The 12667-nt window shown below is 49.2% G+C and overlaps 1 protein-coding gene across 1 annotated transcript in view; it reads left to right on the top strand.

Annotated features, from left to right (window-relative positions):
- Window positions 1–539: 539 nt before the first annotated feature.
- HGD (homogentisate 1,2-dioxygenase) overlaps window positions 540–12667 on the top strand; it is a 24038-nt gene continuing 11910 nt past the window's right edge. Inside the window, exons 1-4 of the mRNA XM_010016099.1 lie at window positions 540–554; window positions 5235–5306; window positions 7762–7850; window positions 9525–9630. Of these exons, the coding sequence (XP_010014401.1) occupies window positions 540–554; window positions 5235–5306; window positions 7762–7850; window positions 9525–9630 (282 nt within the window). The remainder of the gene's footprint in view (window positions 555–5234; window positions 5307–7761; window positions 7851–9524; window positions 9631–12667) is intronic.

Below are 12667 nucleotides of genomic sequence, written 5' to 3'. Positions count from 1 at the left end.
GCTGGGATCCTTTCTATTCCCCAGTGTAACATGGCTCAGGAGCAAAATGGAAACTCCCATTTGTTAGACCTTTAGAGGGTTGTGTATAAGAAGCCTTTAAGGAGATTGTCATACACAGGGAGAGGAGTATAATTTACGAAAGAAGTTTATAAAACAATTGCAAAAAATGGATTTTCTTTGTTCTTAAACAGTTTGTTATTCCCCTCCTCTACCCCCCTGTGTGTATGAGAACTACAACCCATTTTTAACATACAAAGAGGAAAAAGAGCTGTGAGAGAACCCTGTACCCCTCTCCCCCTGTTTATTATCTTCGAATTGACCCTGGGGTTGTTTCTGTGGAGTAGGGCTGGTGTTTGGTTAAACACAGACTGGGCTGAGCAAACAGGTTAAAAACACTCTTGGACTTTCTCACTTCCAGCACTGTCAGCCTGCCACCAGCCCGGCTCACTTCACCAGCCAGCAAGCTTTGTTTGGCAGCCAGCTTGACCAGATACCTGCTTGGGGTTTGTGTCTGCTCCAAGAAGAGGAGGACCAGGAGGATGACAGGCTTACAGGTAAGGGGTCGGGCATCCACAGCCCACCAGTGCTGGCTGTGGACACCCCGTCTCTGCTGGCATCAGTTCTTTGGCATCTGTGTCATTTTAACATGCCCCTCTTCTGTGTTTCCAAGTGTGTGTTTTTAAAGTTCGCTTGGGATAAAGGATTTTGCTGCATTTTGTCTACCAACAGGCTTTTCTTTCCCTCTTCTCCTTTGGGAATCCTCCTTGGTTAGGCTGTACCAGCATAGGACCTCTTTGTTGTGGGGTTTGCCCTGCACACCCCCTCTGCGCACACCCCTTCTCCCCCCTGGTTGCCAGGGGGTGTTTCCCCCATCAGCCTATGAAAGGTGGCTGGCAGCATCTGCCCAGATGTTGCAACTGTGGCCACTCTTTTCTCAGCAGCCAAGGCAGGAGCAGCTTCATTCCAGGGCAGTTTCTCAGTATCCATCTCAGGGAGCACTGAGATGCTCAGCAGGGTTCTGACCATGTCCTCTGCTCTGAGTCCCAGCAGGGCAGCCACTGGGAGCTTTCCTTACTGCCCTTTGCCAGAGCATGGGGGAGTTTAAGGAGAAGGCTGGGATGTGGTGGGTTTATAGCTCATGTGGAGGAACATGAGACTCACAACCCTGAGTCACATCAGCACCTCGTTGTTTTGGGGTTGTCAGGGTACATGAGTAATGTTGCAGGAGTGGCAAGGGCTCACTCCAGGATATGGTGGGTCTCAGCAGCTTGTGGCAGGGCCATTGTGTTTCTCCTCAGGCTTTGGGGCTGTCATTGTTACTGAGCCTCTTTCTAGCTCTGGATATGCCTGAGTTATATCTGTATGTGCTCCTTCGCCACCTTCTCTGATGTTTGTTATTTTACAGTGCTCTTACAGGTCTTCTTCATCTCTGAAGGATTCTGTCTCCTCATACAGTAAAATTTTGCCATGCCTCTTCTTTGCCTGTCCCTGACACCCTCCAGCTCTCACCACCCTTTCAGCATTGGGGTATCCTTGCCCCTGTACCACTCCAGATGAGCGGCCAACTGGTTTCTGTCATGGCTGTGACAGCATCTTTCATGTCCATCTTTGAATCATTCCTAGCAGACCCTACCACCTTGCTGGTTGGTGTGACTGTGCCTGCAGGTTGAGTGTGAGTCTTCTTCCCAGAGCTGACCATGGCAACAGGCTGCTCTGCCAGCACCTCCTCTCCTCTCCGTTACATATATCTGTATCCTGTCACCACCTCTCCCCACCCCATCGTCTCTTGGCATCTTTTCTTCAAGGCCATTGTTTCACCCTTCTCTGCTCCTCCCAGCTTCTGTCCCTCTCATGCCTCCTCCACCGCATGTGCTGACCCACTCTGGAGCTGGGCAGGTCCTTCCAGGAAGGGTTTGGCCTTGGACCATCCCCAGCACTTTTGGAGCAGAGAGTTAGTGCAATGGAAGAGAGATGGCAGCTCCTGCAAGGGATACTAGTGCTGTGTCACCACGGCAGCACCAGTGCAGAGCTCCGGTTTGGGTGCTTTGGTTTTCCCCTGCAAGGAGGTTGTGGAGCCCTGCACAGAAGGTGAAGGACCTGCTCTTCTCATTGCCCAGGTGCTCATGGCCCTGTTTCTATGGGTTCGTGTTGGATGCTCCAGTGTTGATGGACTGAGCTGACACAGGGTGCCATGTGTTTTGTCTACAGATGAATGCTGTCCTCCTGTGTTCTGTAGCAGGAGCTGATAGAGAAATGTATTATTCAGTGTTTGAAGAAGAGCCTTAATTATTTCACAATCTGTGTGTTCAGACTTCAAATGTGTTTTCCCCATACCTGCTGTCTAATCCTCTAAACAAAAGGTTATGGTTTATAGGTCAGAGCTCAACACCCATTGCTTTGCATCCTGGTTATTCCAATCAATGAGCTTTGCTGAATTTTTTATGCTGTGCTGGGCTTTTATCTCTCCCATTTTATTGAAAAACTACAAAACAAGAAACAAAGTGGAGGCAGATGAATTCCTAACATCCTGTTTGCATAAAAAGCTACAGGATCTCCAACAAAATAACAACATCAGTAACTGAAAGCAGAAAGTAACTGAAAATGAAAGATCAGAGAGAATTTTCTGTTTTATAGACAAGGCACCTGCCCAGTTACCAGAATAGTGTCCCAAACCTACCCAACCTGGAGATCATAGAATCATAGAATAGTTTGGGTTGGAAAGGACCTTAAGACCATCCAGTTCCAACCCCCTGCCGTGAGGAGGGACATCTCACACTAGACCATGTCATCCAGGGCTCTGTCCAGCCTGGCTGAGGATGAGGCATGTAACCCTTCTTGGGGCAACCTGTGCCAGTGCCTCACCACCCTCACAGTAAAGAACTTCTTCCTTATATCCAACCTGAACTTCCCTTGTTTTAGTTTGAACCCATCACCCCTTGTTCTATCACTACAGTCCCTCTAGATACTTAGAACATGGCTAGGAATTGTGGAGAACAAGCGGAGTCCTAGAGGGAGGTGACTCTGGACTAAAAAGAGGGACATAGATCTGTTGGAGTGAGTCCAGAGGAGGCCATGGAGATGTTGCAAGGGCTGGAGCAGCTCTGCTCTGGAGCCAGGCTGAGAGAGCTGGGCTGGATCAGCTGGAGAAGACACCAGCTCTCCAGCCTGAGGGACAGATTTGACTTTCTCACAGCAAAATCCCTGTGCCTCATCCCCCACAGCAGCGCGGAAGACTCGTACACCCTCCCCTCCCAGCTCTCCACCAGCTCCAAGTCCAGCATTTTCCAGGTGATGCGCAGCAAAGGAGCCTGTGTGTTATGTTAACCTTCTCCTTGCTGCTCTAATGTCAGAGCCTGCTGGGCCTTGCTGGCTGTCCCTCCAGAAAATCAGCATGCCCCCCTTCCTCCTCCTCCTCTTTCCTCTTTTCAGCAAGCCCCACAAGCAAATGCTCCCACCACCTTTATTTCGTTGGATGCAGTGCACAGGACTCAGTTAATCCTGGAACTGCTGCAGTCCCATCACATATTGCTGCATTTCCATTTAAAAGAGGGAAGGGGAAAAAAAGAGAAAGAAATGCTCCAGTACAATACATTTGCCAAGGCTGCTTAGGTGACCTGCTGCTTTGCATATCAATATGCTTCTTGCAGAGCCCACTGGAGAGCGGGGTCCTGGCAATGTACGTTTGTTTGTGAGAAGGAGAGAAATAGCTCCCTAAGCAGATGGAAACGGAGATGTTTTCAGGTCCAGGCTGAGCAGAACTTCCAGTTAGCCTGGCTCCCCCGGGAATGGGCTGGAAGGTGCCTGAGGAAAGGACAGGGTTTCTCAGGAGGTTTCAGGTTTACTCTCAGTGTCTGCTGCACAGGGGGAGTTTCTAGGTGGGCTGCAAATTGCCTGAGGCTCAGAGCCCCTTGGGGGGTAATCCAGGCACTATCATAATATAGTGAACCTGGTACAGGGGCTTTGTCACCCCACCTCCATATGAGGCATCTGCCTCCCAGGCTGTCACTCTGCATCTGCAGCCAATTCAGGGTTTCTGGAGCTGCTGAGGTACAGCAGCATCGCAGTGCCGCAGCCACTCCATCACGCAGAGCGTGTGTGTCAGCAAAGGCTGGGATGCCAGGGCTCTGCCATCCCAGTGCCGCTGTGTGAAGGCAGACCCATAGCCTGGCTGCTCTTGCAGCTGATAGTGAGGAGCATTAATATTTACTTCTCCCCAGGCCATGGAGCTGAACCGTTGATTGCTGCCAAAACACCTCTGTGTTCCTGCAGAGTTCAACAGAGTTGCTTCATGCCTTTCTATAGGATCTGAGGGGACTGTTTACATTTCTGTCGGGGTCTCTGTTGTATCTACTTCCCTGTGTATCTGTCTCAAGTGTATTATGGGGCTTTTCTCAGTGCTGCAGTACTGGGAGCCACATCCTCCAGGGTCCTGTGGCTTCTAGCCACGCTCAGACCACAGCAGCTGTAGGCAGCTGTAGGCATGGGAGGGCATGCAGGTCTGTTCCATCCATGGGTCTCTCAGGATACATCACCTAGAAAACCAAATTAGCACCTGGTAATAGATTAATTCTTGCTTAGTACCCTGGTGAACAGTTCACACACAATTGGGCAATGCTTGTTTAGGACAAATCAGTGACTCAGTTTCTAAGTCCCAGCTGAGTTTCCCTTCCTCCCTCATCTCAACTATGTCCTGACTTTTTTATTAATGGTCATGGGGATATACTGCAAGAACCCAACAGCCAAACAGGTCCCAGTTTCAATTCCTGAGCATCTGAGGACTCAGTGCATGGATTTGCAAGGCAGTCTGCAGATTTTGGAACATCCATGATTCAAGCAAAGTCAGATTTAACTTGGATGCTCCTAGCACGCCTCCATAATGTTGGTGTTGAAGTTCTTCCTATACATCACCATGTTGTTCTTGAGCCTGACTGTATATGTGATATTTGGCTTCTTTCTCAAGTGCCTTCATGATGCAGAATGTGGTCAAAATAGACATGCAGATTTAGCAGGAGATCAAATCCTGACTGTGCTTCTCACTCCACCACGTGGTAAGCTAATGAAGCAAACCCACGAGCTGTGAAAATGGTCTGGAGCAATACACAAGTAGATCACTTGAGAAAGTCTTAATGCATACAAAGAGCCTGGAAAATGCTCGGGGAAGTGACGGATGATTGTTTGGAGAGGTTTTGTGTGTGTTCTCAAAGCGTTGATGAGCTGTGTGCTTTATTTTACAGTACATGTCAGGATTTGGAAATGAACATGTTTCTGAGGATCCACGCTGTCCGGGAGCTCTACCAGAGGGACAGGTACTGAGGGTTTTTAAAGTGCTTTGTTAGAATGACATGGAATTGAGTGAAAATCTGTTCCCTAGGCTTCTTTTCATTTTAACATGTTTCCTTTCTCTCTGCTACCCCAAAGTCTCCAGGAACCTTCTTCATTATGGAATAAGATGCAGGCAAAAATCAGAATTAAAGATTCCCATTCATACGTTCTATTTTGAAGTTACTCGTGAGCTTCCAGGTCTCACCTTGGGGGGTTAAGACTTGCCTCAGTTACCTCAACAGCAGGTTTCTTTCCAAAAGGAGCCTGCAAAACAAGTGGCTCCGTCACACCAAGAAGGATGCTATTGGGTCTGGAGTAGACCGGAGCAAAAGGTTGAAGGCCGGAAGAGAGACATGGTCCTGCAGGAGAGGCAGCTGTAGGAACCGGGTTCAGTGGAGCTGGCTTATGAGCCTTTGGCAGGCGAGAAGCCTCTTTGTAAGGAGGGGACATCAATGCCTGTAGTAATAAACCAACTGATTCATTCTTAAAAGAAACTTCTGAACATGATGAAAATAACTTAAAGTGGGTCGTTCTGTTTTAAAGAAAGGAATCACAACCAATGTGGTGCCAGCCACCCAATCTGCAGAGGCAAGAACAAAACCCTGAAGAATTAGAGCTCTCTAGTCTCCTTTGCACTTGTCTCCTTTACACCAGCACACATTGTGAGTCTGACTGTGCCCTCCCTTGGATCTCCTGCAATGCCCTGGACTTGAATGGCAGCATTTTATGCTCAGGCAGTGACATCCCTTGATGCTTCTCTTCATCCTCTGTGCAGAAAGGCCAGTGGAATGCAGGTCAAACAGGGAGCTTCACCCTTCATGAGTTTTCAGGATCTGCCTAGTTCTGATGTTTTACATGCCATGTGACAGTGGTGGTAGTAACACACAACACAAGGAGACCTTAACTGTGTATATATGTGCCCTAGGTCTGCATTGCAGCCTGTAGTGTGCCCATGAGAAAGACTGTGCTGGATCAGACAGATGGCTTAGCAGTGCAGTGTCTCATTTCTGAGACTGGCTATAGCAGATGGGGGGAGAAAAAAGTGAGAAAGAAGCACCTCAGATGAGGGAATCAATAGCAGTGTCTGCTGCTCGGAACAGGTCATGGGCTGTGGTGGATGTGATTGCCCATGGCAGCAGGAGGAGGTGCTCTCGCCTGGACAACATTTGGCCTCTGTGCCAGAATTGTTAATAGAACAACCTGAAAAGGACTTACAACAAAAAGGATCTCCAGTCCCAGGGGTGGATCCTTTCTCCTCTGCAGTGTTTGTAAGGCTGGCATCTGCAGTAGTGCTGCCTAAGATCAAATATACAAGGGCTATTGATCCTGCTGCTTCACTGCCTACCCACACTGGCAAGCTAGAGTTTGAGGGCTGGAAGCTACATGATTTATGAGAGCTTTACCTCTCCCTTCTGCACACCCGTTAGGGCACTGTAGATGGCTGGCATTCCATAAGGATAGCTGATCCCCAGTGCTGCAGCAGGATGACAGGATTCTAAACGAGACCTTGCAGGAGGGACTCGGGATAGCAAATGGTGTATGACTGTCCCACTGGGGTACTTCCTGCAGTTCTTGGATGCTTTTGCTTCTTGCTGATCTCAAACAAATAGATGCTGACCTACTTAGATCAAAATACTTAGTTTCTGTTCTCTGTAAAGGAGGAATCTGTCTTCAAGTTACGAACACACAAGGGCTGCTAAACCTGTGCTAGTAATACCCATTGCTCTGCAAAGGGGAATGTGCCCACTTTGTACTCCAGAGAAGGGTTGTCACCATGCAAAAGCCCTGTGGGAAAGCAAAGGCTCCCACACAGGTCACTTCTGGTCTTGAGCAGCAAATGGCACTGCCAGGAGGAAGCAGCACACCGCCAGAATGCCTGCTGTAGGCACCCCTTTCTCTGGGAAGAGAGAAGGAGGAGAGGGAGGTGTTTAGTGCACAGGACACAAGAAACAAAGGTGCAGCTGCTGTAAGTCTTTATCAGCCCTCTGGAAAGCCAGGCAGACATGATGCTCTGGGTCAACCCCTCTGAACACTTGAGTCTCAAAAAACATTTGTGCATAACAACAGTCTGCTTTGCAGTCTGTAAGTGTTGGGAATAATCTCCTTTTCCCTGGCGTTCTGATTGCCAGCCCTACTGAGCACCACCCCTTGCAGCTTGCTATAGCAGTGGGTGTGTTGCCTCCATGCCTGTGCCAACTCCTTAGGGCACTTGTGTGTCCTCTTGATTGTGGGAATGGGATGTGGGGTCTGTCTGGCACCCGCGGGGCACCCAGCCTCATGAGAGCAAGAAGACACAACTACCAGGGCTGATGCATAGATTCAGGAGCACGGTTCATCCCATGGGATCAGGGCACCAGTGTGCCTGTCAGGGTGCTCTGGAGCCCACGGAATCCTTTGCTACTGCTTCTCATTCCTTGTTTCCCTTCTGCTTCCCTTCAGAACAACCCGCAGGTCTGCCCGTACGGCCTGTACGCGGAGCAGCTCTCGGGCTCTGCCTTCACCTGCCCCCGGCCCACCAACAAGCGAAGGTACCATGACCCCAGCAGCGGGTGGGTAACATGGGGTGCTGGGGTGAGCTGTGCCAGCAGCGAGCCCAGGCAGGTGAAGGGCCTCCTCTGTGCATGGGGAGAGGGGCAAGCCCACTGGAGGGGGAGAGGAGTGGCTTTGGGAAGGTGATGGGTTATGACAATGCTGAGCAAGGGGGTTTGGGGTAGGAAAGAAAGTGGTTTTTTGAGTGAGGTGAGGAAGGGGAGGGGATGCTCCCAGGGACCAGATGGTCCTGAGTGGGGTGTGAGTGCTGTGCAAAAAATCCTCAGGGTCTCAGCTCGATGCTGCTGTGAATATAGCACTTCTGTGACTGGCGCTGGTACACGCCTGATGGAGAGTGTCAAAACCAAGCCTCTGAGCAGGACTCATTCCTCCTCCTAAAGGATGCTCCTACGCACTAGGGCTGGTAAGGTACTAGCTCAGGCTGTACCTGTTTTGGGGCTGGCCAGGGCTTCAGTCCAGTGCCAGGCACCCAGCAGACTGCTTACCATGCCATGCTCCCAGCGATTCTGGGGACAGCTTGCTCCTGCTGGCAGCAAATGTCCCAGAGCTCTATCCTCATCATCGTGCTCTGTATGCTGGTCATCATACTCTGGCCATGACCAGATTGCAGAGCAGGGGTTTCTCATATTGCTTCTCCTGCAGCAGCTTTTCTCTTCTGTTGTTGGTTCAAATGAGACGCAAATGCATCATCTGAGCTGCCTAGCAGAGCTCTGCTCTCCAGGCTGGTGCCAGCTTGTGGTGTGCATGGGAAAGGGATGAATCATTGTTTGCTGCACGAAGATGTCCTTGACGGAAATTTTCCAGCTCTCAAGGGAGAACTCCCTCCTCTCTTCTCCCACCTACCCAAACTGCAACCACCTCTGTCTGGTAACACATCAAAGGCACTGGCAGCCCTGCCTAGCTCAGGCTTTCCTGATTCCTGTGTTATCCTGCCTGACTAAAAGCCCAGCTTCAGGCTTGGCTGCACCTGTGCATGGTGTGCAGGGGCTGCAGCCACGGACACAGGAGGCAGCAAGGGAGGAGAATGATGGTCCAGGTGGTGCTGGAGACATGGGGGACCTCCTACAGCAGTAGGAAGCATCATCCCACATAAAACTGATCTTCACTGTGTGGGCTCACTGGTGGTCCTAAGGGCATGGCCAGCTAGGCATAGGATGCTGCTTTCAGTAACCCATCCAAATTCCGACATTGGCTGTGATCTTCTGTCTCCTGAAAGCTGCTCTGTGCTTCCAGTTAGATAGTGTGCGCATCCCTGTCTTGTCTGAGTTGCTTTGTAGCTGTGTTTAAATAGGCTTTTTTCCTACCTCAGAGACTAATGTATTTCAGCGATAGATAAAGCTGTATCTTTTATATATATATATATACACACATATGTGCCTGTGTGTGAATGTAAATGTATGTATGTATGTAAACACACATACAGACATTTACATACATATAACAGCATATACTTGTATTTAAAGCCTATAATAAAAAGCCATCCCTCTGGAAGTTTCTGGCTGTGAGCTGGTATTTGATATTTAATACACCTTTTGATTCAGTTGCTACCAATGTAAATGTTATCCACGCCTTTAGGAGTTCAATCAGCCAACAGCCACCCAGAGGGTTTAACCTCTTCCCCAGGCTAATCCAGGTCTTTTCCTTCTTTGTAGCTGGCTGTATCGGATCCTACCTTCAGTCTGCCACAAACCCTTCGAGCCTCTTGAGGAGGGACACTTGACACACAACTGGGATGAAGTTGAGCCTGACCCCAACCAGGTAACGGTGCTGGAAAGAGCCCTACTCCTGCCAGGAGGACAGTCAAATATTAAGCTAATGAGGGATACAAAGGCACTGATCTGCAAGAGTCTGAAGAGACACGTAGGGAGCTGGAGGTCTGGCCAGCACAGGACCTGGGTCCCAACTGCCACCTCCTCTTCACCTATTGGTCATGCAAGGCAGGATTGTCCTCGATGCAATGCTTGTTGCTTCCCACCCTGACGGATCATTGTGCTGCTCCCCAGCGATGTTACAAGGTTTGATCTGTGCTATGTAGCATCTCCCCTGGGCACTCCTCTTGGCTACTCTCAGGCTGCTCTTTTCTTTCCAGTGTCCCCCATCAAAGGCTGATGGTGCTCCAGCCCAGCAGGCAGAGCAGCAGCATGTCTCTGCCATCCATCTCCTCCTTCCTTGCACATTTGGAGGGGCTGCTGGCTGCCAGCCCATTTCTCTCTGCAGCCCTCATGGGAAATCAAGATTCATTCTGGAGAGTCTCACAGAGACACGGCATTTGTCTTCCTCTGTTACAGCCTTGCCATCATCTTTAATCATGATTTCTCTCCTGCCAGCCCCAGGACGTTTGGCGTTGCTAATCTGACTCTCCTTCTGCTGTTTTCTCAACATCTCTCAACCTTCTCTCATGGTCACCGGTTTTTATCCCTCTCAGTTTTGCCCTTTGATGCATAATCACTAGCTAATTTCCAGTCTTGAGCAGCCTTGCCATTTGTCTACATGCTTTCCCAGTTCTGCTGGAATACGTTTTCCAGCCACTAACCAAGCAGCAGGGGCAGACTCGTATTTACGTGCCTTTGGTGATCCATCCCAGATGAAGCTCCAGTGATTTCTGTTACCACCTCATCCATCCCTGATGCCCTTTCACAGCCCTCATCTAGAATTATGGTTATGTATGATTATAGTAATTCCAAGATACCTAGCTCTTGAGCAGCTCAAGCCACTTACATTTAGTACATCTTTTACCTAGGGGAACAGCAACAAAGCTCCTCCCTGCTCTCTCACCACTTTTCAGTGGCAATCATCAAACCCAGGGGGGTTATTTCCTAGCAGTAAGTGGGAGTCAAATTCTTGCTTTCCTTCTCATACTCTCTGAAGCAGAGCCAGAGACCGGGTTCAGTCTGTTGGACAAGATGGACTCTTTCCTGTGGTGCTTTGTGTTTCGCTCAGCTCACATGAGGAGCTTTCCCAATCATCATCCATCTAAAAGGATGGCCATATGGAGGTACCTTATGCAAAGCCCATTGAAGTCAATGGGAAAAAAGTATCCTCTAACGTTGCCTGAAGACAATGGCAGAATTATAAAAGGCACAGGGGAAAAAAGAGAAAAGGAGATGAAGGTGCTGAAAAAATAAGGGGTGGCATCCGTGCAAGAAATGGTGAAAGAGAAGCAAGCTCTCCAGCCTGGAACAGAGGTGACCAAGGGAAGCTGTGATTGAGAGGCAGGGGGAAAATGAATAGCCATAAGAAATGCCAAGCTTAAAAAAATCAAATGCATGGACTGTGGCTCTTCTTGCCAGAGAATTCAGTGATAGGACAAATCTCGGGGACATAAAAAACCTGTCATGTAATAGTAAGCACAGAGGTGCTCTCACGAGTCTCTTGCATCATACAGCGGGGAAAGAGCTTCCCCATTTTCAGCACCTGGCACAGGCTGGGGCTGCCAGTCTTGGACTTCTGGCTCAGGGCATTTGTTCTTCTCTTCTTGCATTGGTGAAACCCAAATGCAGCAGAAACATGTGGGATGAATGGCGTGGGCATGCAGGGCCAGGTAGTGGCTTTGCAGTTTACAAGCATTTTGAAGGATAGGGGCCAGACACCATTTTCAGTTGCAACCAGTGGGCTGGATGGCAAACTGATTTCCTGCACTTCTTATCCCACAGGAATGACAACTGTGGAGGTGCCCACAGGGACCAAAGTGAAAATGAAGCTGTAATGCAGGAGCTGCAGTATACTTCTTACTTTATCTGCTTACTGACATTTTCCATATTCCTCAGTGAGAAAAATTTATTCTCTTTAGCTAGTCTTTATACCTGACTTCTATTTCTCTTCTTTTGCCCATTCTCCCTTCCTCTCTCCCCCCAGTCTTCAGGGTCTTCTCTCTTTGTCCCTCCACATCCTTTCTGTCAGTATTTCTCAATGGTTTCTGTCAACCTGGTCCCAATTCCCAACCCTGAAGGCTTCTTTAAAACACTCTTTAGAGGAACAGTTCACATCACGATGCCACCGCTGGCCTTCAGAGCTGCCATAGAATGAATGGGATGAGGCGAGGAAGAGACAGGGGGTGGATCCAACCCAGATGACTTAAGGCTGTGGTGGTGGGATGCCCTTGGGAAGCAGATGGCTTTGGAAAGCAGGGTAGAGAGGGACAATTAGCAGTGCCAGGCCTGGGGTGCAGCTGATGCATTAGAGATGAGCCCCTGCTTTGCTCAGCTTTGCTGGTAGATGCACTCACTGGACACAGTTGCCTGCTTCCTCTTGAGGCTGGCCCTCTAGGAGAGCCTGACAGGTCACCTGCACACCCACATTTTGATTTGGGTTTGGAAACCTTCCATGAGGCTTGGGGGAATTCAGTGTCTTTGGAATCCCTTTCAAATTTAGGTGAAACTTCACATAGTTCACAGATTTCGGGAGTGGCAGGCACAGACACATGATCCCATGAGCTTTGTTTTCTCAGGGCAACAGCCTAAAAACATGTTAAGAACCATCAGGTCGGGTAAATTAAAGCAAGAAAATGTTCTCCTGGATGCCCAGAGTCACAGGCACTTCCCTCTGGCATCAAGAGTCTTGATTCAGTGGAGATATCTGGAACTGGCCACATCAACATCCTCCTAATTTGGGGTGGTTGGGTTGGTCTGCATTGAACTCCCACCCCCAATGAGGGTCTCTCAGCTGCAGCATCTTGTTCCCAAACAAAGACCCTTAATATGATACTGAGCTTAACATGATAAATCCTTTTGACTCCTCAGGCACCTTCTGCCTGAGGATCTCGACAGGCTTTGCAAGAAATAATTAGTGCTGCTCA

The sequence above is a fragment of the Nestor notabilis genome, unplaced genomic scaffold (assembly GCF_000696875.1).
Source record: "Nestor notabilis isolate BGI_N333 unplaced genomic scaffold, ASM69687v1 scaffold22446, whole genome shotgun sequence".
In the NCBI taxonomy this organism is placed as follows: domain Eukaryota; kingdom Metazoa; phylum Chordata; class Aves; order Psittaciformes; family Psittacidae; genus Nestor; species Nestor notabilis.
Note: the sequence above shows the minus strand (reverse complement) of the source record. Positions and strands in the feature narration are given on the sequence as shown.